General features: G+C 40.7%; 2 protein-coding genes across 24 annotated transcripts in view; one reads left to right on the plus strand and one right to left on the minus strand.

Annotated features, from left to right (window-relative positions):
* RAPH1 (Ras association (RalGDS/AF-6) and pleckstrin homology domains 1) overlaps positions 1 to 9858 on the plus strand; it is an 83158-nt gene extending 73300 nt beyond the window's left edge. For 9 of the 10 annotated variants that reach the window (XM_074364127.1, XM_074364126.1, XM_074364123.1 and 6 more), the window contains one exon: positions 2309 to 9858. In XM_074364127.1, the coding sequence (XP_074220228.1) occupies positions 2309 to 4321 (2013 nt within the window). In that variant the 3' untranslated portion in view covers positions 4322 to 9858. Of the gene's footprint in view, positions 1 to 1003 lie in introns of all 10 variants that reach the window. The other variant, XM_074364133.1, reaches the window with a different exon arrangement.
* Positions 9859 to 10359: 501 nt separating this feature from the next.
* Positions 10360 to 25571, minus strand: part of ABI2 (abl interactor 2) — a 110290-nt gene continuing 95078 nt past the window's right edge. For 10 of the 14 annotated variants that reach the window (XM_074364145.1, XM_074364143.1, XM_074364142.1 and 7 more), the window contains 2 exons: positions 22361 to 22534; positions 14597 to 14907 (listed from right to left, as the gene is read on the minus strand). In XM_074364145.1, the coding sequence (XP_074220246.1) occupies positions 14732 to 14907; positions 22361 to 22534 (350 nt within the window). In that variant the 3' untranslated portion in view covers positions 14597 to 14731. The other 4 variants (XM_074364141.1, XM_074364147.1, XM_074364146.1 and 1 more) reach the window with 1 other exon arrangement.

Here is a 25571-nt window from a genome sequence, read left to right on the forward strand (position 1 = left end):
GGGGTGTAGTTTGCTGCTCTTTCCTTCCTTTATTAGGAATCTTTGCTGGCCTTATTTCAGTATTCTTTCTTTGCCTTCTCCTCAGAAATGGGTATTTGTGAATTGGCTCTGATGATCTCAAAAGAACTAGCAGTTTTACCAGTGGCCCAGAATTTTAAGAAATAACAATTTCCTCCTTTCCACCCTTAATTAATTTGGATGGAGCAACAGCCTGTAGTGCCAATGCCCTTATTTTGTTCCATAGAAGCTGCTAATGATTATTTCTTTATTTGTTTTTAATTTATTCAGACTCATTTTTTTAATTGTCTTTTGTGGCACTTCTCTGCACATTGATGAATTTTCTCAAGACTAAATTCCAATTAATCCCCTTAAAATTTTGGATCCCTGAGGCTTTGCTTAGAAAGTTGTTCAGTGACACTGAAGGACGAGTATAATTATTGCAAGACTGTTTAAAAAAATAGAGAGGTTCTTTAGCCCGGTTGAAAGACACCGTATCAAACTGGACTTCAGGAGGGTGGAGGAGGCATTAGTAGCCCAGTGGTGGGGGGTAGAACATGTTCTCTTAGAAATAAATATCGGAGAATTGGTTCTAATGACCTAAAGTCTCAAGACACTGACAGTTTATAACTCCCTTATCAGAGGCTCAGACTCTGAAGAAATAATCCTCTCTCCTTTCGCGTGCCTGAGCAATTTGAACGGAGCAGCGCCATCTGGTGTTGATATTGCATATATGTTGTGGAGCGGCAGGGTTCACACAATTCAGATACCTAAAGAGCCCTTTACCTTACTAAATTTTTAATAGTGGTATCCATGTGCATTTTAAATTGTAGAAAGACCAGTTGTTAGGAGGAAGGCTAAGGAAAGCAAAGGTGCGAATGGTCCGGGATGAAGCAGTGCAGTCCGTCATTGCATTAGTTTCAAAAAGAGCGCAAACCCTGCCCCACAGCAGTGACGATGTGTCTGAGTCTTGACCCACTGTGTGTTTCTTCTCCTGTTACCTCAGTCTCAGGTGCCAAATGAGAAGGCCCGCACAGCTAAGGTCTGCACCCCTGCAGCAGCCAAGACAGGGTCAAGTTAAGGTCGGGGGCTGTTCTTTGGAAACATGTTAACCTGGGTGACTCCTGTAACGAACTCCTGCACACTAATGCTTTTATTTTGATGTGCCATTTTTAAAGGAACATGTGAGTGTCCTGATGGGCCTTAGAACTCAGCCCTGTAATGAGCCTTCTAGTCTACTAACCTCAGCATTCTTGATATTAATTAGATGTCATTTCAAGTTGTTTATCTTGGATCCTCACGGTTTGTTCAAAGAGCCTAAGAGGTGTACTCAAAATTATTAAGCCAAAGGCCCTTCGTTTGCTCTTTCAAAAAGTACTTGAGCCACTTTCATGCATGAGCAGCTCCATGAAATAGATGACCAGATGTGGTGGTTTGGGCAGTGCTAAGAGGTGCCCAGATGTGCTGGTCAGCTAGTTGCTGGCAAACTCTAGCTCCTGTTTCTTAATACATTTCTTTTACTCTAGCCTTCCAAAGTTTCCTCTCATTCTCTTCTGGCTTTTTCTATATGATATTTTTATGATCTTTTGCTGTAATGTTTATGAAGCATTTCTTTATGTATTTTCCAGTAAAACAAATGTAAAGAATACCCCTCTTTTACCTGCATTGCTGGACTTCTGTGCATGTTGGATGCAAGTGTCTCACACGAACACGAGTGTGTGTGTCAAGCTCATTCATTCCTGTGTGACTGTGCACGCCTGCTGAACATTCTCATACTCTCACGTGTTCGCTCACTAGCATCAAAAAGCCATCCTCATTCTTCTGGAGGCCCTCCAGCAGCACTCCTAAACCCAGTTTTGGCATCTGCTTGATGTGGATGCAGTCATGGACTGAAAGGTGAACTCCAGCCATCACATCTCCCTTTGCCAGAGTCTGAGGGGCGGTCCCTGGGCAGAGGCCCTCCCACCAAGGGCTCACACTGGCATTCCCAGCAGGGTGTGTGAAAGCCAGGGGTCAGACAGCCGGTCACCATCCAGACAGCTTTTGCAGGAGGAAGTTTTTCCCAGTTTGCTAGGCAGTCTGGCTATTTGAGAGGACTCTTGGGTAAACCAATTTTTCTGTACCCTCATTGCCCAAGGAGTCAGGTTTTAGCCTTCCTGACATTGTCCATCTTTATGATCACCAAGTGCTGCATCCTTTCATGCATGTATCTGATTCCTTGCTTTTTACTTTGGCAGTCAAAGCTTACCTCTATAACTGTTTTGTTTGTTGTGTTTTGTCTCTCCCAACCTCCCTTTTATACTCCTTTTAGGCGAGAATGGAGTCTATGAATCGACCCTACACTTCACTCATGCCCCCTCTATCCCCACAGCCTAAACTAGTGACCCCCTACACTGCCTCACAGCCCTCGCCGCCCCTACCGCCCCCCCCACCGCCCCCTCCTCCTCCCCCCCCACCGCCTCCCCCCCCGCCCCCGCCCCTGCCCAGCCAGTCTGCGCCTTCCGCGGGCTCCACGGCCACGATGTTCGTCAAGTACAGCACAATAACCAGGCTGCAGAACGCCTCTCAGCTTTCAGGGCCCCTGTTTAAGCCTCCCCCGCCCTCAGTGATGCAGCCTCTGTCCTCCACCTCACAGTCAGTGAAGCCTCAGATCCTGGTACCCCCCAGCGGAGTTGTCCCCCCACCGCCTCCCCCTCCCCCACCCCCTACCCCTGGCTCGGCTATGGCCCAGCTGAAACCCGCCCCCTGCGCCCCTTCCCTTCCGCAGTTCAGCCCCCCACCGCCTCCACTGAAGATCCATCATGTTCAGCACGTCACTCAAACAGCTCCTTCAGCACCCCCTCCACCTCCTCCCATCCCCGCAACCCTCCCTCCTCAAGCTCCCCCCAAACCCCTTGTGACCTTGCCCCCACCAGTCAGCACCAAGACTGTGCCACCCGCCGTGACACAGGCTGTGCCACCTACACCTCCTCCTCCAGTCCCCCCAGCAAAAAAGCAGCCAGCTTTTCCTGTTTCTCACGTTCCACCCTCTCCCCCTGCTCCTCCTGGTCCAGTTCCCCCGCCCACGTTACCCAAGCAACAGAGCTTCTGTGTAAAACCACCTTCCTCTCCGCTGTCTCCGGTGCCCTCCATGGTGAAGCAGCTAGCCAGCCAGTTTCCGCCCCCTCCAACCCCTCCTCCCTTGGAGGCGCAGCCCTTAAAGCCCGCCTCAGCCACTGTCACCCCACAGTCCCCCCCTGCTGTGAAAGCGAAACCCAAGTGGCAGCCCAGCTCCATCCCTGTCCCTTCCCCGGACTTCCCTCCTCCTCCTCCCGAGAGCAGCCTGGTGTTTCCTCCTCCTCCTCCTCCTCCACTACCACCCGCCCCAGTCCCACCACCACCGCCAGCCACACCCACAGCTGCTCCCGCCCCAGACAAAGGTGGATCTCCGGGCAAAAAGACCAGTAAGACGTCCAGCCCTGGGGGTAAGAAACCTCCTCCAACCCCACAGCGGAACTCCAGCATTAAGTCCAGCAGTTGTGCAGAGCACCCTGAGCCCAAGAGACCTTCCGTAGACAGTCTAGTCAGCAAGTTTGCATCGCCAGCAGAACCCTCGGGGTCTCCCAGCAAGGAGACCCCACCACCTCCTGCAGCGCCCCCTAAACCTGGAAAACTAAATCTTTCCGGAGTTAACCTTCCCGGAGTTCTCCAACACGGGTGTGTGTCAGCAAAAGCGCCTGTTCCACTGAGTGGGCGTGGAAAGGACTCCGTGGTAGAATTTCCTTCTCCTCCATCCGATTCTGACTTTCCACCCCCTCCACCTGAGATAGAGCTTCCTCTGCCCCCCGTAGAGATTCCAGCAGTATTCTCGGGAAGCACCTCTCCCAAAGTGGCAGTTGTTAATCCTCAACCACAGTCCTGGTCCAAAGCGTCCGTGAAGAAGGCCCCTCCGCCCACGCGACCCAAACGAAATGATAGCACCCGCCTCACTCAAGCCGAGATCTCTGAGCAGCCAGCAATGGCCACAGTTGTGCCGCAAGTGCCCACCTCTCCCAAATCCAGCCTTAGCGTCCAGCCTGGATTCCTGGCCGACCTCAACAGGACACTGCAGCGGAAGTCCATCACCCGGCATGGCTCGCTCTCCTCCTCCCGCGTGTCCAGAGCAGAACCCACAGCCACGATGGATGATATGGCATTGCCCCCGCCACCCCCCGAACTGCTTTCTGACCAGCAGAAGGCCGGGTATGGAGGCAGTCACATATCAGGCTATGCAACATTGCGGAGAGGACCGCCTCCTGCTCCCCCTAAAAGAGACCAGAACACCAAGCTCTCCAGAGATTGGTAGCTGCCAGAGGACTTTTATTTTCGTGGGATCTGTAATCAGTTCTACAATCAGCTCACCTGATCATCTATGAATTCAGGTGTTCAGAGCCTCCTGGTATGATGTTATTCAGGTAGCGTTAGCTGTGTGTGTGTGTGCATACATTGTGTACACACATAGCTGTGCATATATAGTGTGTGTATATATGTATACATACAAGTATATGTATATATATAGCTGAAAGTGATTCTATTTATTCCTTTTCTCTCCTAATCTGAAAATGGGTTTTGTGTATTTTGGGTGGCAGAGGCATGGAAGGGAACGTGTGTCCTGTCCCTTATGATTTCTATTATCTATCATGTGGCTTGGACCAAAAACTTATTTAGAAGGTATTTTATAAAAGTCCATGTGCGGCCTATCTGTGCATGCTGTGTATTATATATTAAGAATAGATGTATAATGTGCTATTTCTCAGTTTGAGAAGACAGCCAGAATGTTTGGTGTAGAGGGGCTTTTGTGTTTGTTTTTTCCCCAGTTGACTAAAGTTAGAACTGCTTGACTGACACTTCATTACTATACACAAAGGGGCACTTTATTCAGGAAAACCTCTCAGCTTCATAGAAGGGGTAATAGTGCAGTATGGGGGAATTTTCACACACACTATCTGTACGTGATTGTGCATAGAAAGTAAATACATGGTGTAACTAAACCATTCTAGTTGCAGTACTGGTGCAACGATGCCACCCGAGTCTAGGACGTGGTCTGTCGCAGGTAAGCTCTTCGCCTGTAATACATGGATAATTTAGTACTATAATCCTGGATAGTTTTTTGTACTGTTGGAATCCTTTTCTTGAGCTTGTGAAGCTTCAAGTTTGGCTTCATGTTTCTTGCTTTGATTTATTGTAAGAGAATATCTGACACAATACCCTTGGAATGCTCTGTCCCAGTTATGTCTCTGGGTCACCAGTTACCTTCCTATAGTGTGTGCCGTAGGTAGATGTTGTGTTAGGTGTCTGTGGACAATTGCTGTATCAAATATACACATCCTCTGCCCAATATGTTGCATCATTATGAAAAACTAAATCACCTTCTCAAATGCATTTTTGTGTATTGCTCTCTAGAAGGATGGGTGATTAGAAAATAGAACAAAACTGGCCCCGTGCAGCTGTCATTAATCAGACTGTGGATTGTAATGTGAAATACAAAGAATTCATTTAAATGTGGGACTGTCATAGAGGGAGGGGGGAAAAATAAATGAGCTTTTTGACAATTTCTTCCCTAGCTACTGCAGCACACTAGGGTCCTTGCTGCTTGTAGCCTGGTTGTAGAGTTTGTCCAGGTTACCAGGTGTTCTGATGGCATAGTGTAGTCCAGGTACAGTAAGTGACATTACATATTATGCATATGCAGTTTGGTGTAACATGGAATCATTGCTCTAATGACACACTCTTAATTCTGTATGCCTCACACTATACTTTTATATGCTTTTTTTTTCCCCTGTGAATTTTCCTTGGTATATGAGAGAAATGTGTGTTGTTTCATCAATGTGTGATGATAAATTGACTGTTAGGATCAAATGCAATCTCAGAGCTGCTCTTAAAGCAGAGAATAAAAACTAGCCTCCCTAGCAATGATAAACGAGCACGCCTTGTAATGAAAAGTCTGTGCCTGTTGTGAATAGGGATTACCAGTGTGAACTGCAAAAACCTTTGACACAATCCCCTAAGGAAAAAATGATGCCAGTACAGTGGGGCAGAGAAAGCAAATAATTCAAGAATAAACAAATCTGTACTGTGTACACAAGATTTCCTTGTAACTCACTCTCCAAGAAAGTACTGCATCATAAAGGGAGACCAAGTGGCACCCCCTCGCCCGCCCATTGTCACATCTCCAGGAGTCTGTTCAGTATTCTCATGTGGTTTTAGAGCAATAACATAGACCATTGTGCATTTTGTTAAAGCCCTGCTTCTTTAAAAGATACATTTTGGATCTTTTCAATTGATCACAAAGTTGTGTGTGCTTGATCTCACGCTTAGGAAGTGACCTTTAACACATCTGCATTGTTAATTTAAGCACGCACAGCAATTTGGGTCACAGTTGAGTACAGATTGCCAAGCTCCGCCGTGACTCATGAGTGAAGTGATTTCCCGTAGTCTTCTGCCTGCAGCTTTGTATTCTGAGGATCACCCTTACTTGTCGGTAAAGGGTTATTAAGAACACGAATCCAGTGGTAAGAGTATTCATCACTAGGGCTTTTCGTCTTGGTGGTGGTGTTTTTTAATATAAAGATGGACAACTTCAACTTTCCCTAAGTGGAAAAAACAGTAATTTGCCCCCAATCTTCCTTCACTCCTGATTTGAGCCCTAAGATACAGCCTTTTTTTTTCCAGTGTGGGATTTCCTGGGACTTCTTGCTTGTGCCAGTCCCGATGATAGCCATCCTGAACTGCTGCTTCTAGTGTATCATTTTCCTGAGACAGCAGACATCCTTTACAACAACTAGGAACACCAAGAAAAGAGCAAGGCCAGAGGAGGAACTGTTACCATTTTTTCAGCCCAATCCAGGCTTGTCTACAGCAAGCTGTTTCCCTTCACATTTCTCCAAAGACCAAAATGCTATTACTCAGCTTTTTCCTCCTTTGTGTGAAACAACTGAATCAAAAAAACCAAAACAGTACTTTAGATATCCTTCTAGTGTTTCACTCCCTAGTGGTTTTTTTTTTTTTTTCAAATTATACTTTTGTTGGGATGTGGTTTTATTTTTATGGGGGATTTGTTTTTTCCTCTGGTGTGTTCCTGAGGAACACCCGCCGCCAGCTGACACTATGGTACTGTGCCTTCTTTTACTGCCTTCTGCTCAGCAGCTTAACTCAGCACAGCTGCTTCAGGTCAAAGAAGAAAATCTTGACAGTTGGCTTGGCTGCACCAAAAAATGAGCAGAATGGGTGTACTCATTCTGCTACTGAGAGCAGTGCAAACAGGTGCCTGTTAAAGAGCTAGTGACCTGCTTAGTGGCACCCTTAACTTTTACACATACATTCAAAATTGGATTATCTTCTGCTTAAAGTTTTGGCACCAACTCTGAAGGGCAGTAGAGCCTGTTCTGTTAAAACAACTTCCATCAGGTTCACAATGTAAATTAACTCCTATAATTCTCTTGGAAAGTAACTTCTATAAGGTTTACAGGTACCCACCTAATTGTAAATTGGACTTTTAAAAAAATTTCTGGGGCTTTTTAAGATGACAAAGATTGCTGACTCTTTTGAACAGTTACAGGAAATGATTTGCATCAGAAACATCTCAGAGTAATGCAGACTTGCCGATGTTTTACGGCCTCTAGGATCGAGGTGCTCCTGCCCAGTGACGGCATATCCTGTTAAGGGCTGTGATCTGTCTTGGAAGTCCTCTCTCCACTTAAGTTTACTTGCTACTGAAACAGTCCTGTGTATCAAGAAAGTTCATCTAAATAGAAATGGGAGATCATGGGTAATAATTCCAGTAGAGGGACAACTCTGAGATTAAGATTAAGAGAAGCTGCTCTTCTGAGAGAACATAACTGCTAATAAGCTGGAGGAGAGAAAGCTCTGATTAGCCTGGACAAAATTTTAGGTAATGGTGGTATTGGTTTGATTTGACTGTCAGGTCACCAACAGAACCCTTTCTCACCTTTTTTCCTCAGCTAAAAGCAATTCTAAGTTATATATGGTGATTTTAAACAAGTTAAAAAAAACTTTTCCTAGTTTTATACATTATTACCAAACTTTTTCATATACCTTCAGAGCTATAATTTTACAGCTGATGTAGTATCACAGATTTTAAATTTAGACCAGTTACACTTGTGGGACCCTGTGTGGTTATAGCTGTAATGACTTTCTTTAAATAAAATAGATTTAATAATTTGGATTTATACACTTGATAAGAGGACATCTGGTTTAAAAAAATCACCTTAGGTTGCAAGTACCTTTTGGCACTTGAGTTTTGTTTTATACACTTTACATGATTTGCATAAAACAAGTAATCCCTAACCCTGTAGGAATACACGACCACTCATGAAGTTGAGATCTGATCCACGGAGAGGTCCAAGTGGTACAGCATTAAATATCCCACTACCTTTTAAGATTTACTTTCCTTTAAAACTTGAATAGAATATTGCTACTACCCCTTTACCAGTCTCCCTCAAACTAAACAAGTGCTCGGTTGTTAACTGTGACCTTGGAAGGTCTACTGTAAAAGAAATCTGAAATTTAGCTGTAGAATAAACTTGCTAAATAAAAATAAGAAAAACATAAGTATGTTGATACTTGATAAACACTTAAAGGAAATAATCTCCAACTGGTTTGCTCTTTGCTCGCTGAAGTAATAAACCACATAGAAGAGAAAACACTATATGCTATATAATCCCCAGTGCCTTGAACTCTTTTGGAGGAATAGCATTTAAAAAAAAATCCAACAAGCAAACCTATAGGTGCTAATGAAAGAGAAGGAAGGTGTTTCTAGTTTGTGCACAGAAGTAACTGTCTCACAAGAGACAGCTTCATCTACCTAAACGGGATCTGGCTGCTTTCTACCAAAGACACTTAGAGAAGCGAGTCGAGTCAGGGTGATGGCAAATACTACATATTTAAAAGATGGCCAAGTTCAGAAGTGGATATGTTAATCACGGATGGCTATTAATACCAAGCTCATAAATGTTGAAGCCTCAACCTCTTCTTAGGCAGAACATGCTTGTGGCACTTAAAAAAGTCTGCATTTTGGGAATTGTCCATTGTTGAATTTATTGTAACCTAATACCAAAAACTGCCATTTTTCATGATTATCACCTCCTGTATTTTTCTCTCTACTTGTAAATAATTCCTCCTAGAAAATAAGCATTAACTGGAATGTTTCAAAGATTTTGCTTAATTTTATTATCAGCCACTAGTGAACTCCTTTTATAGAACTGTACATTTAAAATATCATTAGCTTGTGCTAAATGTTGTAAAAACATTGTTTACTGTTTTAAAGAAAAAGTGCACATTATATTTAACTGAGATTGCTAACTAACTCTCCTTCCATTTCCTTAAAAATGGAGTCAAGGCTCACACTGACATCTAGGCTGTGGGAGCTTTGCCATTAGTAGATACGATGTAGGAAAGTACCTTTATAAAGCATGAAAAAGAAGGCAAAAGGAACTGCATTATAAAGTGCCCGTCAGAGGACATTCTTCAGATGATTATGCACAGCTCGGTAAAGATGAAGTTACCATTTTTCTTTCAGCTTTGTTGATATTATTTCCTTCTGCTTAAATGTACACTCATTTCATTATGTGCCTTGCTCCTTGATTGTGCAGACCTATATATAGATATATATATATATGAGAGATCTATTCAGTACTACTGATGTTTTTGTTCTACTGCTGGATTAAGTTATTTTCCAAGTTACTCTTGCCAGTTACTGTCAGTAAAGTATTGTAATGGCTTAGGACAGTAGTACAGTCAGTGTAATTTTTCAGTTACGTGTTTTCATTATGTCAGCTTATCCAATCCTTAATAAAAAGAATACGTAGATTTCATTCATTCAAACATCGGGACTGTACTTGACTGTTCTTTGACCAGCACCGGTGAGAATCTGGTTTCGCTGTTCACACTGGGTTCCCCAAGGTAGACTGTGCAAGAAGCACATCAAGTGTGAAGGTAAATAAACTACAGTTTGATGTGTTCAGTTGGTTAACCTTTAACTTTTTTCTTTAAACAACGTACAACTTGGTATAAACTATTACAAAAAGGGATGCTTTTTGTTTCAAAGCCTTGTTATCACAAGTATGTGCTGGACTGCCATGTCAGGGTATGTATAAATGTGGATTTGAATGTACTTACAAATCATGTTATTTACTAAACTAGGGCAAAAAGAATAGAAGTTCTTTTTATATTAAAAGAACTCCATGTATTTGGAGAAAAGTGAACAAAACCTCAGGTTCACTTACAGCAAAAATTGGGATAGAAAGTAATTATTTAGAGCAACTGGCAAAGATCCTGACACATCTTAGAAGTTACCACCTTGGCAGAAATACATTCCTAAGGCACTTATTTTGTAGGATTTTATTTAGGCCAAGTTCTTAGTACACAGCAACAATTAATTCCAAGTACAATTTCAAAATTAAAAAGTGAATGTTCCCCCCGCATCTGGAGGTGGTTTAATGGCACACACAAGAAACATCACTGGCAACAGATTGCTCCCTCCAGTTTTCACTCATAACACCAACCCTCCCTCTGGGAGCTGAAGTACAACTGGCCAGATCGCAAATTGTTTACATTCTGTTTTGTAAACCATTTTGTTAAGAAAAAGATGCATGGACACAAAATATGATAAAAACTACTTTTCCATAGACTTCTGAAGGTGCAAAAGACATTTACATTTTAATGTGAAAATAAGCTTTTTGTCTTCTTTTTTTTTTTTTTTTTTTTTTTTTTACAAAAAACCCCTCAAGGTTTAGCAAGGATCATTTATACACAGCTCGGCCCTATCAATTTTTTTTTTTTGAAAGAATTGTGAAATTCTCAAGAAATACGAACAAAGGTCAGCATAAAATAAACTTAAGGTAATGAGCGTAATGCCTCCACTGAAGAACTGTTTGTAAGGCTCTCTCAAATAAGGCTGTGCTGCGCTCCTTCCAGTGCTGAAATACTGTTGTATTTTAGCTACGTACACCTTATGGAAAAAACCATTTGTACTGAGTGTAGGCTTTTTTTTTTTTTTCAAGAAGGGTTAAAATGAAGATTACTTTCACTAGTAAAGGATGCACTTAATACACTCCTTCAAACAACACCTTGAATAGTATTTATCAAAACATACAGCACAATTAAAAAAGACAGTTGTAGAATGACCAGGCATTGGGTCAGGAATTCTGCTGTTAACTAGCTGTAACTGAAAAGACACATCTAACCTCATCAGTAAAATGAGATTGAACTAAAATTTCTGAAATCTCATCTAGCTCTAAAATTTCTGATTCTAAGTAAATAGTGTGAGAGAAATCACCTTAACACCAATCAGGAGTTTCTGGCCAAAGTTCAGAAGTGAACAGATGGTAAGTCATAGAGAGCCCCATTCTTTTTCTTTTCCAAGACTTGGCAGCCACCTGGTAATTGCTCCATCAAACCCTTTTCAAAGAGAGATGGCCTTCAAGACATGCCACGCATGGAGGAGAAAAGGCAGTTAAAAAAAAACAACCGTTCTTAATGGTGAAAGGTCACCTGCTAAAAGAAAATGGACACAGAAAGATAAAAGCAAACTACTATCATTTTGACGCCTCAGACAGGAAGGGCTTCAGTAGTCACCTCTGATCGACATGAGACCGCTGAGGAGCACGGCTGCACTGCAGGGATCACCGTGAAGACGCGCCGCGCAGTCTGGCTGGGTGATCAGTAGCAGCAGGCGGGGAAAGGAAGGGAGGGATGAAAATGTCTCACCCAGTGACTTTTAGGAACACAGCAAAAGGAGTGGGGCCATTGCCAACCCTAAGGTACAACTAGCAGGTGCCTCTGAAGAAGACAAAGTAGCCAAATGATGGCAAATACTGAACAAGACATCTTAAAAGATTCACATGTATTCCAAACACAGGCTGAATCTCTCAAGTCTAGATTTTGACACATGGACACTTTTGGTTTTTAAGTTATTGCCTTGGCCAAAAGGTCGACTACAAGAAGTTGTATTTTCATCCACCGCTCTATGGCCTTTCAAATAGTAATACTTAAAGGGGGCAGAGGGGAATGGGGTGACTTAAGGGTTGAGTCTACTCCCCTTTTCCTTTAAAAAAATAAAGGAACAAGTCAAAAAGGAAACACTCCAGGAGAGGGGAAAAAATCTCTCCCACTAGATTCCCTCTATCCTGGTAAAGTGGTTGCTTTCTGGTCAGCAGATTTAGACCCAGATCATCTTTGCCACAAAATTACATAGGATGTAAGATTTCTGCATTCATTTGGAACTCCTACTACCAACCATCTTATAGTTTATAAAAAGATAAATGGGGGAAACTTACGATAAAGCAAATATTACCCTCACAGACTATTAATAGCATGCAATCTATGAAATATTACATACATTAAAAGTCTCCAATGACTTTAGGCCTGGCCCATCATTACATAGCATCCTTCCAAAACAATATACAGAATTCAAAACTGTACAAAAATTTTAAATATGCAGAAAATCCAACAGGTTGTTGCTTTTAAAGCAAATCACACACGTTAGTATTAAAACATGTAGGAAGAATCAGCTGACCTATGGATGCCCCCGCTGCAGGTCTTCGGTAGGAAGGACTTCACTAATGTCTTCTCTGCTCCCCAGTCCAGCAAGGGTCCAACAGGCAAGCTGACCACCAAATCTTTTTGCACAGTTGTCTTCTGGGCTTCTGTCGGTGTGAGCTGTGGGAACTATTTGTTGGATTTCAAAATACCCTCTACCTTAGTAAGCAACTAAGCTTTCTCAGCCAAAAGCTATTTAAATAACTTTGAACATCTAGTTTCAAAACAGTTTTCCTAGTTCTACCCCAACACTAAGAAGAGTTTACCCTCTCCATGTGTGGTCTTGGTTGGGTCCATAATGAAGCTGAAGGCTCAGAGGACACTCAGGACCATTACTTTGAAGGAAGACAGGGAACAGAGTGTCAAGATAATCTAACAAAGTGTGAAGTGCCATGTGTCCTGGAGGCAAGATAATGAGAACTAAATTCAAAGTGTTGGAGAAATCTAAAGCAAACTAGCTAACTTGCAGTGTGTGGGGGGAGGTGAGGGGGGAAACCTGCAACTTTAAAAGTCTTGATAAGGAAACGCTATATCTTGAGTCTCAGTTAAATGGTGTGCTGGGATCACAGACTCCCAAGTGAAATACTAACGTCTGCCTACGTCATGGGAACTCCCTCACACCTACTACACCTGTTCGTTTCCTCCATCTGCACCACCTGTCCTGGGCCAGGCCCATGTCTGAGGTACGTGCAGCTACTGCTTCTCAGCTTTCGCCCACTGGGAAGTCACCTGGCAAAGGTGTCATCTCCTGGCCATGTCACTGGGACTGGGAAGAACCCATGGCGGCTCTGGCCTGTGAGCTGGCTCGTCACAGTATTCACCTGCTGAGCAGCAAGGCCTCCTGGACTTTTTTCAGTATCTCTTATACTGATTACAGAAGAGATGACTAAAACCATCTGCCTTCCAAACTCCACTGGATTTGAAGCTATAATTGTGCAGATGGGGAAAAAAAAACAAACTTGGATAAGTATTTGGCATTATGCCTCTTATCCCACTATACTTAGTCAGAAATAAGGTTCAAATTTTTACCAAGAGCATCTACTTAAAAGGCCAATCATACAAAATCAGAGGAGTATTTATCTTCTAAGTTGTGAGTAAACAACTCGGCAGTGGCTGGTATTTGCCATTAATAACATTCAGAGAGCACAGTAGCAAGCCTTTTATTCCCAGTGACTCAAGAGATTTGAAAATAGCTATTTTCCCCAAAAAGAATGTTTTTCTAAATAGAGAAAGAAGTAAAGAAATAGTTGGTCTGACCTCTAAAATCCTCCTCCTCAAAAGAGCACCTAAGGCAAGTGTTCAGGACGCCCGAGCAGAGCGCTGCTGCAGCTCCGCCTCCTCAGACCCCAGGCAGCTGCATGTATGCCTTCACACAGCCGCCGCAGCCCGTGAAGCCACGCCGCGCACGTGGCGACACCGGCCAAGGGTGGCAGTGCAGTCTCATGCAGCAGCAGCACATCAGAATCAAACCGGCAGGCGTTACCCAGCCTCAGAATGTCTGGAGACTCATCTCATCCTCCTCAATCTACAGACTGAGAAACATGAAGGGACGCAAGTCAACTCAGCATTAACTCACCTGGTGCACTCGAGTGCAAGAGAATACAGGGTTTACAGTGTTGAAGAGGAAATAAGCCGTCTGAAACAACTATAAAAATGCTTATGTATGGTATTTAAATACTGGTTCCCTCCTCCTCAGACAAGTGGGAGAAAGTGTGGGGCTGGGGTACACACTAGGCCACGAGGCTAACCTTGTGCACGGACGCTGAAGAACAGCCAATGCCACAGACTCTGCAGGAGGAGAAATCCCAAGAGTGTACAGTATTCCTGAGAAAAATCCCAGATTTTTTTTTCCTGAAATCAGTCTTAACCTGATTTATTTTACATAGTTATGCTGTTATACCTCTGATATAGTCAGAAACGGTCACTTTATTTCAATCCAAACAGCTCAGGCATAGTAAAGTGATGGCAGAAAGATCCATTTGTTCAAACTCAGCTAGCTTATTTAATACTGAGGGATAAACCAAAAAAAAAAAAAAAAAAAAAAGTAGGTTTTGTCCTTTGTATCCTTCATTCATTTCACTGGAGAGGAATCCCCAGGGCCTTTTGATATTGGGAAGACCTGGCTATTCCTGTGAGGGACACACGGCCCTGCTGAGCTTTATTCAGAATAATGCATGATAGACTCCACGTAATTGCCAGGAAAGAGCCCGGTCACTCCATTCATAACTCCCTCATACCAACCGTCGTCATTCTTCTTGATGACATAAATAATGGCTCCTTCCTGAAAGGACAGCTCATCTTCCTTGTCTTTTGTATAATCATAAATTGCCACAACTAGAGGGGGGAAAAAAAGGATATGAAAAAGAAGAATAACCTTCCTAGAAAGGCAGAACCAAATAAATGAATAGCCCTCTTTTCCTAACTTCCACAGCACTTCAAACATAGTGATTTTCTAAACACAGACCAAAAACTAGTTTTTGTTTCTAATACCCAGTCCTCTATGATGGAGTCCCACCTTAGGGAGTTAGGTTCAAAACTGTATAAATGATGAAAAATCATATTTAGTTCAACTTACCCTTCAACAGTCTCAACGAAGAGATACACACAATTCCAGAATAGGGAAAGATGGCTAGTTCTTCAGTTGAGCTTGTGGTAAAGCACCATATTGTGCAAAAACACGTATCTTTAAACATGAGAATTATACTAATGCAGTGAGATACACTAGGAGAGGCCAGTGAGAAAATGAGATAGACTAAGAGAATAGCAGAATTACATCTCCTTTCTCACACCTTCTAGAACCAGTGGCCAGTGCCTATTCACTAAGAATAGTGGCTCAACTCCCACAGGTTACATGTGTGAATGATGGTCTTTCAAAACACATCCTGCATGATGCCCCAATTTAACAAATCCACAATAACAGACTAAAAGTGGTAAGAAAACTGAGATACCTGTAAGCGCTCCTATGATTTTCATTACTTAAATAACTTGGTAACTGGGGCCTTTCAATGATTTCTGGGACAATCTCTGGTTCCTAAGTTACTGCACCTTCCTCAACAGTTTGGTTAAATTGCGATACCCTTTAACTTGCTCAAATCCACTTGAAGATTTATCTTTTTTATAAAAAGATTCTCTGTACCTTTATTACACTGCTCAGAATTGATTATACCTTCATCTTCACATAAAATAAATAAGAAACAGAAACCAAAACAGGGACTTTTGATATAATGCAACTTGCCCCAGTTACTTTGTGTTTCTGGTCTGCTTTAATAAAAATTCAATGGCTTTCTTAAACTCTGAATACTTGCCATTCTAGTGATCTAGGATGCCAGAAAATACTTCAGAGACGTAGGAAGAATTTAGTGTATTTCTCAAAATATAACCAAACACTTAAACAAATATAACTGACATAAAAACTTAACTATAAACGTAAGAGAATACAAGATATGTAGAGTATTTCCAGTCAATCTAGTATTTTTTAGCTCTTTTGAACTGATAACATTCTTGATGCTTACAGAAATGCAAATCCACTGAAAAGTAATTTACAGGAAAATATTCTCAAGTCCTGTTAGTTCTACCTTCTAAATCTCTCAAATCCAAACACTTTTCCCCATCACCACAGTCACTGCCCTAATCAATGTAGCAGTCTTTAAACTGGAATACACATTTTACTGGCTTACCTTAAGATTTTCTAAGCAGTATGAATGACATGATTTTTACAGAGTTTCTTTCTAGATCCTCAACTTGTATAAAGACTGCTTTCTAAATCTGACCTGCTTGTGATACCGTGAGTCATGCGTCAGTCTATTAAAAGAAATAAAAGAAATAAAAGTTCTCATTTCCTGTTTATCCTTCACCTACTTAAGGATAGTACGCCACTGTATTTTTGTTAAGCACAAAACACCTTGGGTGCCAAGGGGACAATTCAAAACTGGTGTGGTATTAAGAAAGAGAATTACTCCACTGACTAACCCAACCATTCTGCAGGTTAGGTGGCTCCCATTTTTTTACTTTTAACAACAGTTAAAGTAGACTTTAATGGGGTTTTCAGATAACACATCATATAAAACATGATTTTTAAAGAAAGAGCATTATATGATTTTTGGCAAATAACTCTGAAAGAGTTAAAAGAACTGAGTGACAGTGCTGCATGAACAATACTTCCATTTGCCATCTACTTATTTATGTGAACAAGGTTTTCAGCACCACTGCCTCAGTTGAGGCCCTCATCTCTTTCTTAGAAAAACATCCAACCTGCTCTTTCCAACTCCTATTTTTCTTTCGTTCTAAAGCATTCTACACTATTATCCAGTATCTTAACAAAATTAAGACGTAAGTATGTGGGAACTTATCATTAACCTGCCCAAAATCTACAATTTCCCTCTACCACCATTTTTAAAAAAGAAAAACATTCCAAACACCTCAGCCTAGTATTCAAGACCCCCCATCATCACTTACAAAGTCCTTCCCTTCCTGCTCTCCTAGCTCACCCACCCCTGCCTACAACCCCCACACCCCCCTGCACCCGACACCACTCACCATGCCCTTTCATTCAGGATCCCCTCTGCCTGGGTGGCTCTTCCCAGCTCTCTTCTCTGCCTTGAGAAATTCATACTCATTCAAGGCACATCATATATGCCATGTCCTCCAAGCAGCCTTCTGGACTCCCCAGATAGTGCCCATAGTGAATGGCACTATTCATTTTTTGACAGTCATTAATGGAGCATCCATTCTGACTTTTAGAGGCAAAATGATGAGTAGGACAAGGGGCTGTCAGTCTTGTGAGGACAGAAATGCTATCTGATAAATTACCACACATTGTTTATACTTCTACCAAGAAGTTATGACACTGAGCTGAAGAACACAAGAACAGAATGTTTGATAGAAGGAAGGGATATAAAATGGGCACTGACAAATAAGTCAGTGCTTGCCAGATCACTTAACGCTAGTAAACAACAGAGCCAAGACTCAGTCCCAGGTTGGCCAGGGCTCAAGCTTAGGACAATGTTAATAATGTGGGCTCGGGAGTTATGGCATCTAGTTCAAATCTCAGCTCTACCAATTACTAGTTTACAGAACATACTTAACTTTCCTGAGCTGCTTTTCACTCAACTGTATAATGGGAATTGTAATAGTGCTAGCACCTCAAAGTACTGTTATATTAAATAACACAACACAGATACACAGCCCAGGCCCCTGTATATGGCAGACAGTCTATATAAATGTTAGCCTCTTTTCTTATCATTAATAACCATTGTGATACACTGTCCTTCCTGTAACACAAACATCTTCTGTTATATTCTGTAACATAAATTATTTTGAACATCAACTTCCTTCTTTGCAAAATGGGAAGACTAACTGCCTTACATACGTAGTAAGTCTTCTATTATGCCAGGCACATAATAAATAAATGAAAATATCTGTTCTCTACCCAAGTTAAATCAAAATATTTACACATACAGATTATCTCCACTTGACTAGTATGGGCAGTAATCAAGGGTTAAGATAAACCTATCTGGTGGTTTTCAGCCTTGGAATTATCTGAGAAACTTTAAAGAATTCTGATGCCTGGGTCCCACGTACACAGATTCTGATTTAAGAGGTCTGGAAGTGCAGACATATCAGATACTCCCTAGGTGACCCTAATATGTAAGCATGGTTGAGAACCACGTCCTAAGTCTAAGATAACAAAATAAGACATTAGGCAAGAGCCTTCACATTTATGCACATTCAAACAAAAAGCAATCATAAGCTGAACACAGCTGGCTATTTTTGTTTTGCCAGAAGATTAAGGAGGAGCTTATGTGATTTTCAGGTTTTGAAAGATTTGAACTTAACAGAGATAAATCAAACTTTGAAACTATCTTAGGAAATAATTGAGGCACTTTGCTTTTAAATTTTAAAGAATTACTTGGACCGAAAACAAACTCTCTTACAAATCTTTCCAGATTTTTACAACATGTTCACTGAAGGGTAGATTTTTAACATGCAAATGAATCTTTTTATTGTGCTTGTTGCTTAAGGAATCACTGAGCTGGTTTTTTCAGCCCCTGAAAACTGTCATCATTTTGCCCAGGACAGTGTTAAAATCAGCTAAGGAGTTTGTAAAACACGTCAATGTCCAAGGCCACACCCTAGTGTAGTACCCTGGGCTCTTTTTTTTTCACCTTAAAAAGAGCTTTATTAAGGTGTAATTTAGACACAAAACACAATCACAAGTGTAGAATTCAGTGAGTTTTGACAAATGCATGCACCTGTATACAGGCCAAATTAACTACCACCACAATCATTATATAGAACAATGCCTATCACCTCAAAGTCCCCTATGGCCCTATGTAAATTCTCTCACCTGCCAGTATTCGTCCCCCAAAACCACTCATCGTCTGCAGTTCATTTAGATGGAATCATAAAGTATGAGTCTTTTGTGTCTGGATTCCTTCATTAGCATAATGTTGGAAATCCCTCCGTACTACTGCTTACACCAGTAGTTTATTCCTTTTCATTGCTGAACAGTATTCCACTGAATGGATAGATAGCCTACAATTAGCGTATCCATTCACCAGTTGAGACATGTGGGTTGTTTCTAGTTTTGGCTATTATGAATAAAGCAGCCATGAACATTCAAGTCTTTTTGTGAACATACACCTTCATTCCTCTTAAGTAAATGCATAGCAGTGGACTGCCAGATCAGCTGGTAGGTATATGTCTAACTTCATAAGAAACTGCCAACTGTTCTCCAAAGTGGCTGGAACATGCTGCAACCAGCAGTGCACCCTGGACCAGCTCCTGTTTCACCACTTTCTCCAACACTTGGTATTGTCAGTGTTTTTAACTGTAGCCATTCCAGAGGGTGTTAGTGATATTTAGTTTGGTTCATGGTAACTTGAACATGGAAACTTGCATTTTCCTAATGACTAATAATGTTGAGCATCTTTTCATGTAATTATTTGCAATTCATGTATCTTTTTTGATGACATATATTCAAACTGTTTTTCTACAAATTGTTTGTCTCCTGGGATATTTTGCAAATATTCTTCCCAAGCTACATGGCTTGCCTTGTCATTTTCTTAACACTGTTGTTAAAGAAGAAAAGTTTAATTTAATGAAATTCAATTTATCAATTTTTTATTTTAAACTTCACGTGTTTTAATATGCACTCTGTAAAAATTTTTTCCTAACCCCGAAACACAGATTTTCTATATTAGTTTTACATTCAGGTCTAAAATACATTTCGAGTCAATTTTTGTGAATGGTGAGGTAAGGGTGGAAGTTCGTGTTTTGCATATGGATGTCCAGTTGTTAGAGCGCTATCTGTTGAAAATACCATCTTTCCCCCATTGAATTACCTTGGCACTTTTGTCAAACAGTATGTGTGGATCATTTTCTGGACTCTATATTCCACTGGCTTATATTTCCATAGTTTTACCGCACTGCCCTGATTACTGGAACTTTACACTAGAACTGTGAAATCAGGTAGTTTAAATCCTCCAACATTAGTCTCCTTTTTCAAAATTGTTTTGACTACACTAGGTCTTTTGCATTTCCATATGACTTTTAGAATCCTCTTGTCAATTTCTGTGGGAATGACTGCTGGAATTTTTTCTGAGATTGCCTTCAACGGAGATCAATTTGGGGAAAATAAATCTCTTAACAATAATGATCAAAGAACATAATATTTATTTATTTCAATTTGTTTAAGGCCTTTATTAATTTCTCTTTAATGTTTTATAGTTTTCATCATATAGGTCTTGCACATATTTTACTAAATTCATCCCTAAGTACCTCATATTTTTGATGTTATTACAGAAGATTATTTTGTAAATTTCAACCTCCATTGTTTGATGCTAGTATATAAAAATGCATTTAACTTTGCACATCAACTTTGTAGCCTACCACCTTGCTAAGTTCACTTTTTCATTCTACCAGCTTTTTTGTAGACTCCTTAGGACCTTTTACATATAAGACAATACCTTCTGTGAATAAAGATTATTTAATATTGTCCCACATATCTGTTGCTGTTTTTTGTCACAGGTTTTTTTCTCTGTGCCTCGTTTTGGACAGTTTCTAATGTTGTACTGTCAAGGCTGCCGATCTTTACTTCTGAGTGTCACTTAAGATACTGTATCTTTCATTTCCAGAAATTCTATGTAAGTTTCTCTTTCTCCTTTTTAAAAAATATATTCTACTTACCTCTCATGTTCTTGTTTTCCTTTACCTTCTCCAACATACGTGGCCTTTTTAATAGCTATACCCTTCTCTGGTAATTCCACCATCCTGGTCACTTCTGGGTTTGTTCCTCCTGACTGGCTTTTCTTTTAGTTACAGGTTATATTTTCCTACCTTTTTACATGCCTTGTAATTTCTGACTGGATGCTGGTCACTATGAATCTTACTTTTTAGTGCACTGGATTTTGTTGACTTCTTTGAACAGTGCTAGGTTTTATTCTGGAGCAACGTTAAGTTACTTAAAATCAGTTGGATGCTTTCAAAGCTTGCATTTAAGCGTTTGTTAGGGCAACCTTTGGTCTAGAGCTAATTTGGCCCTACAACTGAGGGAACACACTCTTGAGGCCTCTTCCCAATGCCTTGTGTATTACAAGGTCTTTCTGCTGTCGCTGGTTGGGGAACATGAACTATTCCCAGGCCTGTTATTTCTAAGAATTCTTCTGCTTACTCTTTTCTGGTTCTTTTTCCAAACTCAGGTAGTTTCTTCGCATACATGTACAGATCATTACTCTGTCAAAGATTCAAGGGGACCCTCCCACAGACAGCCTGAACTCTGTTCTGTGTCTTCGTGTAGTTACCTATTCTCCGTGGCCTCCCAAAACTCTGGTCTGTATCTTCTCTACTTAGTGAGACCTCCAGGCTTATTTGGGTTCTACCTCCTTGCTCCGTGGCCTGGAAACTGCCTCTAGGTAGCAAGCAAGGACAATTAAAGGCTCACCTTGTTTGAGTTCCTTCTTTCTGGGGTCACAGTCCACCAATGCCTGTTATCCAATGTCTGAAAACCATTATTTTTTTTATATTTTTTTCTGGTTCATTCCTAACTGTTTTAGGAGGGAGGGTGAATCTGATTACTGTTGCTTAAGCTTAGCCAGAAGTGGAAGGCACTATTTGTTAATGTAAGCTCTCCAGGTGATTCTAACGTGCAGTCAGTTTTGAAACCCAGTGAGTTTGTAGCTTTAACTTCCTCAACAGAAAACGTCCTTCAAGACAACACACATTTTTTCTGAGCTGACTAGTCTTCATGACACTTGGAAGCCTGTGTCCCCAAAGTGCCATATCAGGGTAGCTAATATATTCAAAGAAACTTTCACCAAAAGAAATGCCAAATAACTACTTCATAAAAAAAAAAACCTGAGAGACCATTATTCTTTGGAAGAAAGTTTCATATGGAGATACTTAAATGGAAATATCTGATATAAGATGCCACAAAAGAATGCCTTAAAGCATGGGAACAGGAATAACATAATTTGGAAAAATCCTCCTCTTCCTGAGTCATTCCAGGAAAACCCTATCTTTTTAAAATTTTTCCTACAGAAACCATTCATAAAAAAGCATGTTCAAATAGGAACAATAAATAATGAATAAAAATCACAGTCACAGAATTTTACTAGTGTGACTTTCAAAATCACGAACATTGTAAACGAAATTAATAAAAAATGTACAGGTTATATGGGCAAAACTTTACTGAATCAGTAAAAAATAAGTAAGATTCTCTTCAGTACCAGCAAGTGTCACGTCAACAGAGAGGTGCCTCCCATCTCCCAGGTCTCCCTCTGAAACCTACCCTTTTCCAAGTAAGACCTTGGAGCCCACGGTGGGTCCTCTTCAGCATAAGGATCACTATACTCAACCACGGCTGCTTCCTCCTCTTCATAATCTTCTGGGGGAGGCGGTGGTGGTGGGGATTCATCAAAGACTGGTTCTTCCACAGGTGGTGGTGGAGGTGGTGCATCTGAAACTAAGAATGTATCAAGCTGATAACAAAACTATACATTATGCAAAGTTCTGCATCTCCTATCCAAGTATCTATGTTCGTAGAATATAAACCTAGACTTGAAAATAATAATCTTTCAAAAATTGAGTGAGCAAGAGAAATCTGCCCACCAACTATACTGTTCTGAATCTCCAAGCTTGGTCCAGTGCCAATGGATGCTGAATAAAGTTTAGCCAAAATGATTATTATTAACTGAGCCTCTGGACCCTGCTATACTGATACAAAACGCTTTTTCAAAGAAAGAGACTAATACAGTACAGTTTGGCTTCACATTATATCCGAGGAGGAGGGGTTATTAGAAATGTTAATAATTTGGACATTTATAACAAAATTTAATTTATAGCAAGTTAGAATGAGTTCCATGAATAGTCAAATTTTAATAATCTGCTATGTTCCTCTCAATGAATTTTTTAAAAATACTTTTTACCAAATTAGTGGGGTGGAAATCACAAACAACTCTGGGTAACTCATCAAGATATTTGTGTCTGTTTCGTTTTTACATATACAGAATTTCAAGTCATTCAGACTAACTTTTGACCCAGAATTTCCTCAGGCTAATTTAAAATATTTAAACTGTCTCCTTATAGAAATCTGCTTCCACAGTTCAGAGATCAGAGTGTAGCAATGTCTAAAAGATCATCTCAAAAACTCAGGAAACTCCAAGCTTTCAAAATGCTTAGTAGTACATATTTGAGCACAGCTCAACAAAGCAAACCGAATAAAGCTGCATTTATCAGCTGCCCAATTTTAATAAACAGCATTAATGCTTATTTATGGGGTATCAGTGCTGTTTCCATGAAGTTCTCTGAGCAGTGCTGTTTATTTCCCTTTTTTTAAATCTAAGCCTACTGATTGAATCAAATGGATTTTAGAAGACTGCTGATGCCTGGTGAAGATCAGCCATATCAACATCATACTCTGTGCTGGTCTGGTGTTCCTCCCATCTGCCGTGCCACTCTGTACTTACAACTTGTCTATTTTCTGAACCTCAAAATTTTATTTACTAAAAATAATTCTTTTACCCTAATAGGCTTTTTAATAAAGAAAAAATACAGATATGTGATTTTTGCATATACTTTATGACAAATTACATACGGTTGGGGTAAGAATCAATAATATATCCTATTTGCATTTATAAGGTAAGGAGATTAACTTTAAACAACTGCATAAAAACAGAGATCCAAAAGAACTCTGTCTTTCAAAACAGTCACCTTGAGAAATTACACTACAAAATTACTCAAAGATGCTGCCATTGCTCTTTTTCACCTTTTCTTGTAACTGCCTCAGAGGCAGTTTAGTAAGACTAATGTAAGCTACTATTTTTTACTTAATACGTTCCAATTACGTGGCTAGCACTTTACAACACATTATTTCATTTAATCTTTACCTTGGAAGGTGGTGTTTTTAATCCTCATTTTATGGATGTGGGAACTGGCTTTCCAAGATTAAGTAGTCCTACAGTAAGTGGGAGAGCAGGAATCTGAACTCCAGTGTCTGTTATGTTAAAAGCTACACTATTATGGGATGAGATCAATTCAATAACTTTAAAGTCATGTTTCATCATTCATTCAACAAACATCACCTGAAAGCCTACTAATGGCTAGTTACTATGCTCAGCACTGAGACTAGAGCAGTGAGCAAAAATCATGGAGACACAGAGAACCAGACTTTCATTTATAATTAAGTGCAGTAAGTGCTTTAAGTCATCATGGGAATCACAGCAGTAGACCAAATCTCCTCTGAGGGTCAGGAAAAGATTCCTGGAACTTGAAGGATGAGCAAGAGTTAATGGTCAGGGAAGCAGAATAGAGTGGGTGTAGATATTTCATGTCAGGTGTAAAGAAAAATAACAAATACAAAGGTAAGAAAGCAGGGACCCTTCAAAGAGCTGACCGAAGTTCAGGAGGAAGAGGCATGAGGAAGCTGAAGAGTACCAAGCAGGAAGGGCCTTGCGACAGTCTGAACTCTTCCCGAAGAGCAGTGGAGAGCCGAGGAGGGTTCAGAAGGATAACAGGATCAGAGCTGCACTGCTTAGCCCAGTGTAACTGGTTCCAGATAATTCCAGACTCTTCCAAACGTCAAACTTAACAGAGTAAATATCTGCTACACAGAGTAACTTCAAAATAATGTACTTGAAAGTTATAAAGCTAATTGCAAAACATAGGTATATATCTTTCTAAGGTGAATGTTTTGAAAAAGACCACATTCATTTGAATGTTTAAGTCCTGCTATGTCTGTAAAGTCAGCCACAGCTCACCTCATGTGCGAAGTTTCTTATTTTTATACATTTTGTAGGTGAGAAAATGTATATGATCGTGGAAAGAAATGAGAAAAGATCACCCTAAAAGGTAATCACACTGTGGCAAATACTGAAGGTGCTCATGGGGTACCTTTCAATAAACAGAAGCAAAATAGACTATTTTCAGAAATTAGCAAATAGAGATGCAAAGGCACCTGAAGGAGACACTGAGCCCTCAGGCCAGTAAGACTGGGTTATAACCAGTTACAACACAAGAAAGAAATGTGTTGATAAAAATGGGACATTTCAGTCAGCTATGGAAACACAAAAAGGAAGGACTAAAAGTGTCTGCTGTGTGTCAGATGCTTTTCTAAGTGCTGGGGAAACAGCCAGTGAACAAAACAAGCAAAACCCCCTGCTCTCACAGAGCTTACATTCTAGTATTGGCAATGCCCATTTCCAAAGAGGCAGGAGTCCTAACAACAGAGTGCAAATATTTCTATCCCCTTGGTGAGGCCGTCCCTGTTATGAGATGCATGCATTGGGCTACTTCAGCCTGATGACATTTAAATTTTTCATTAACATTAACTCCCCTCATTCAGATTTGACAGCCGTAATGCAACCTCATGACTGTGCCAGGGCTGCTGTGTAGACTGCTCACAAGAAAAGAATTCATCTATCATACGGTATGTTCACTGGTCTCTGTAACAGTAATTCCTCACTAAATACTGATACAGGCCTCCTGCTTTGTAGACATTAGTC

Source organism: Camelus bactrianus, chromosome 5, assembly GCF_048773025.1.
Source record: "Camelus bactrianus isolate YW-2024 breed Bactrian camel chromosome 5, ASM4877302v1, whole genome shotgun sequence".
NCBI lineage: Eukaryota > Metazoa > Chordata > Mammalia > Artiodactyla > Camelidae > Camelus > Camelus bactrianus.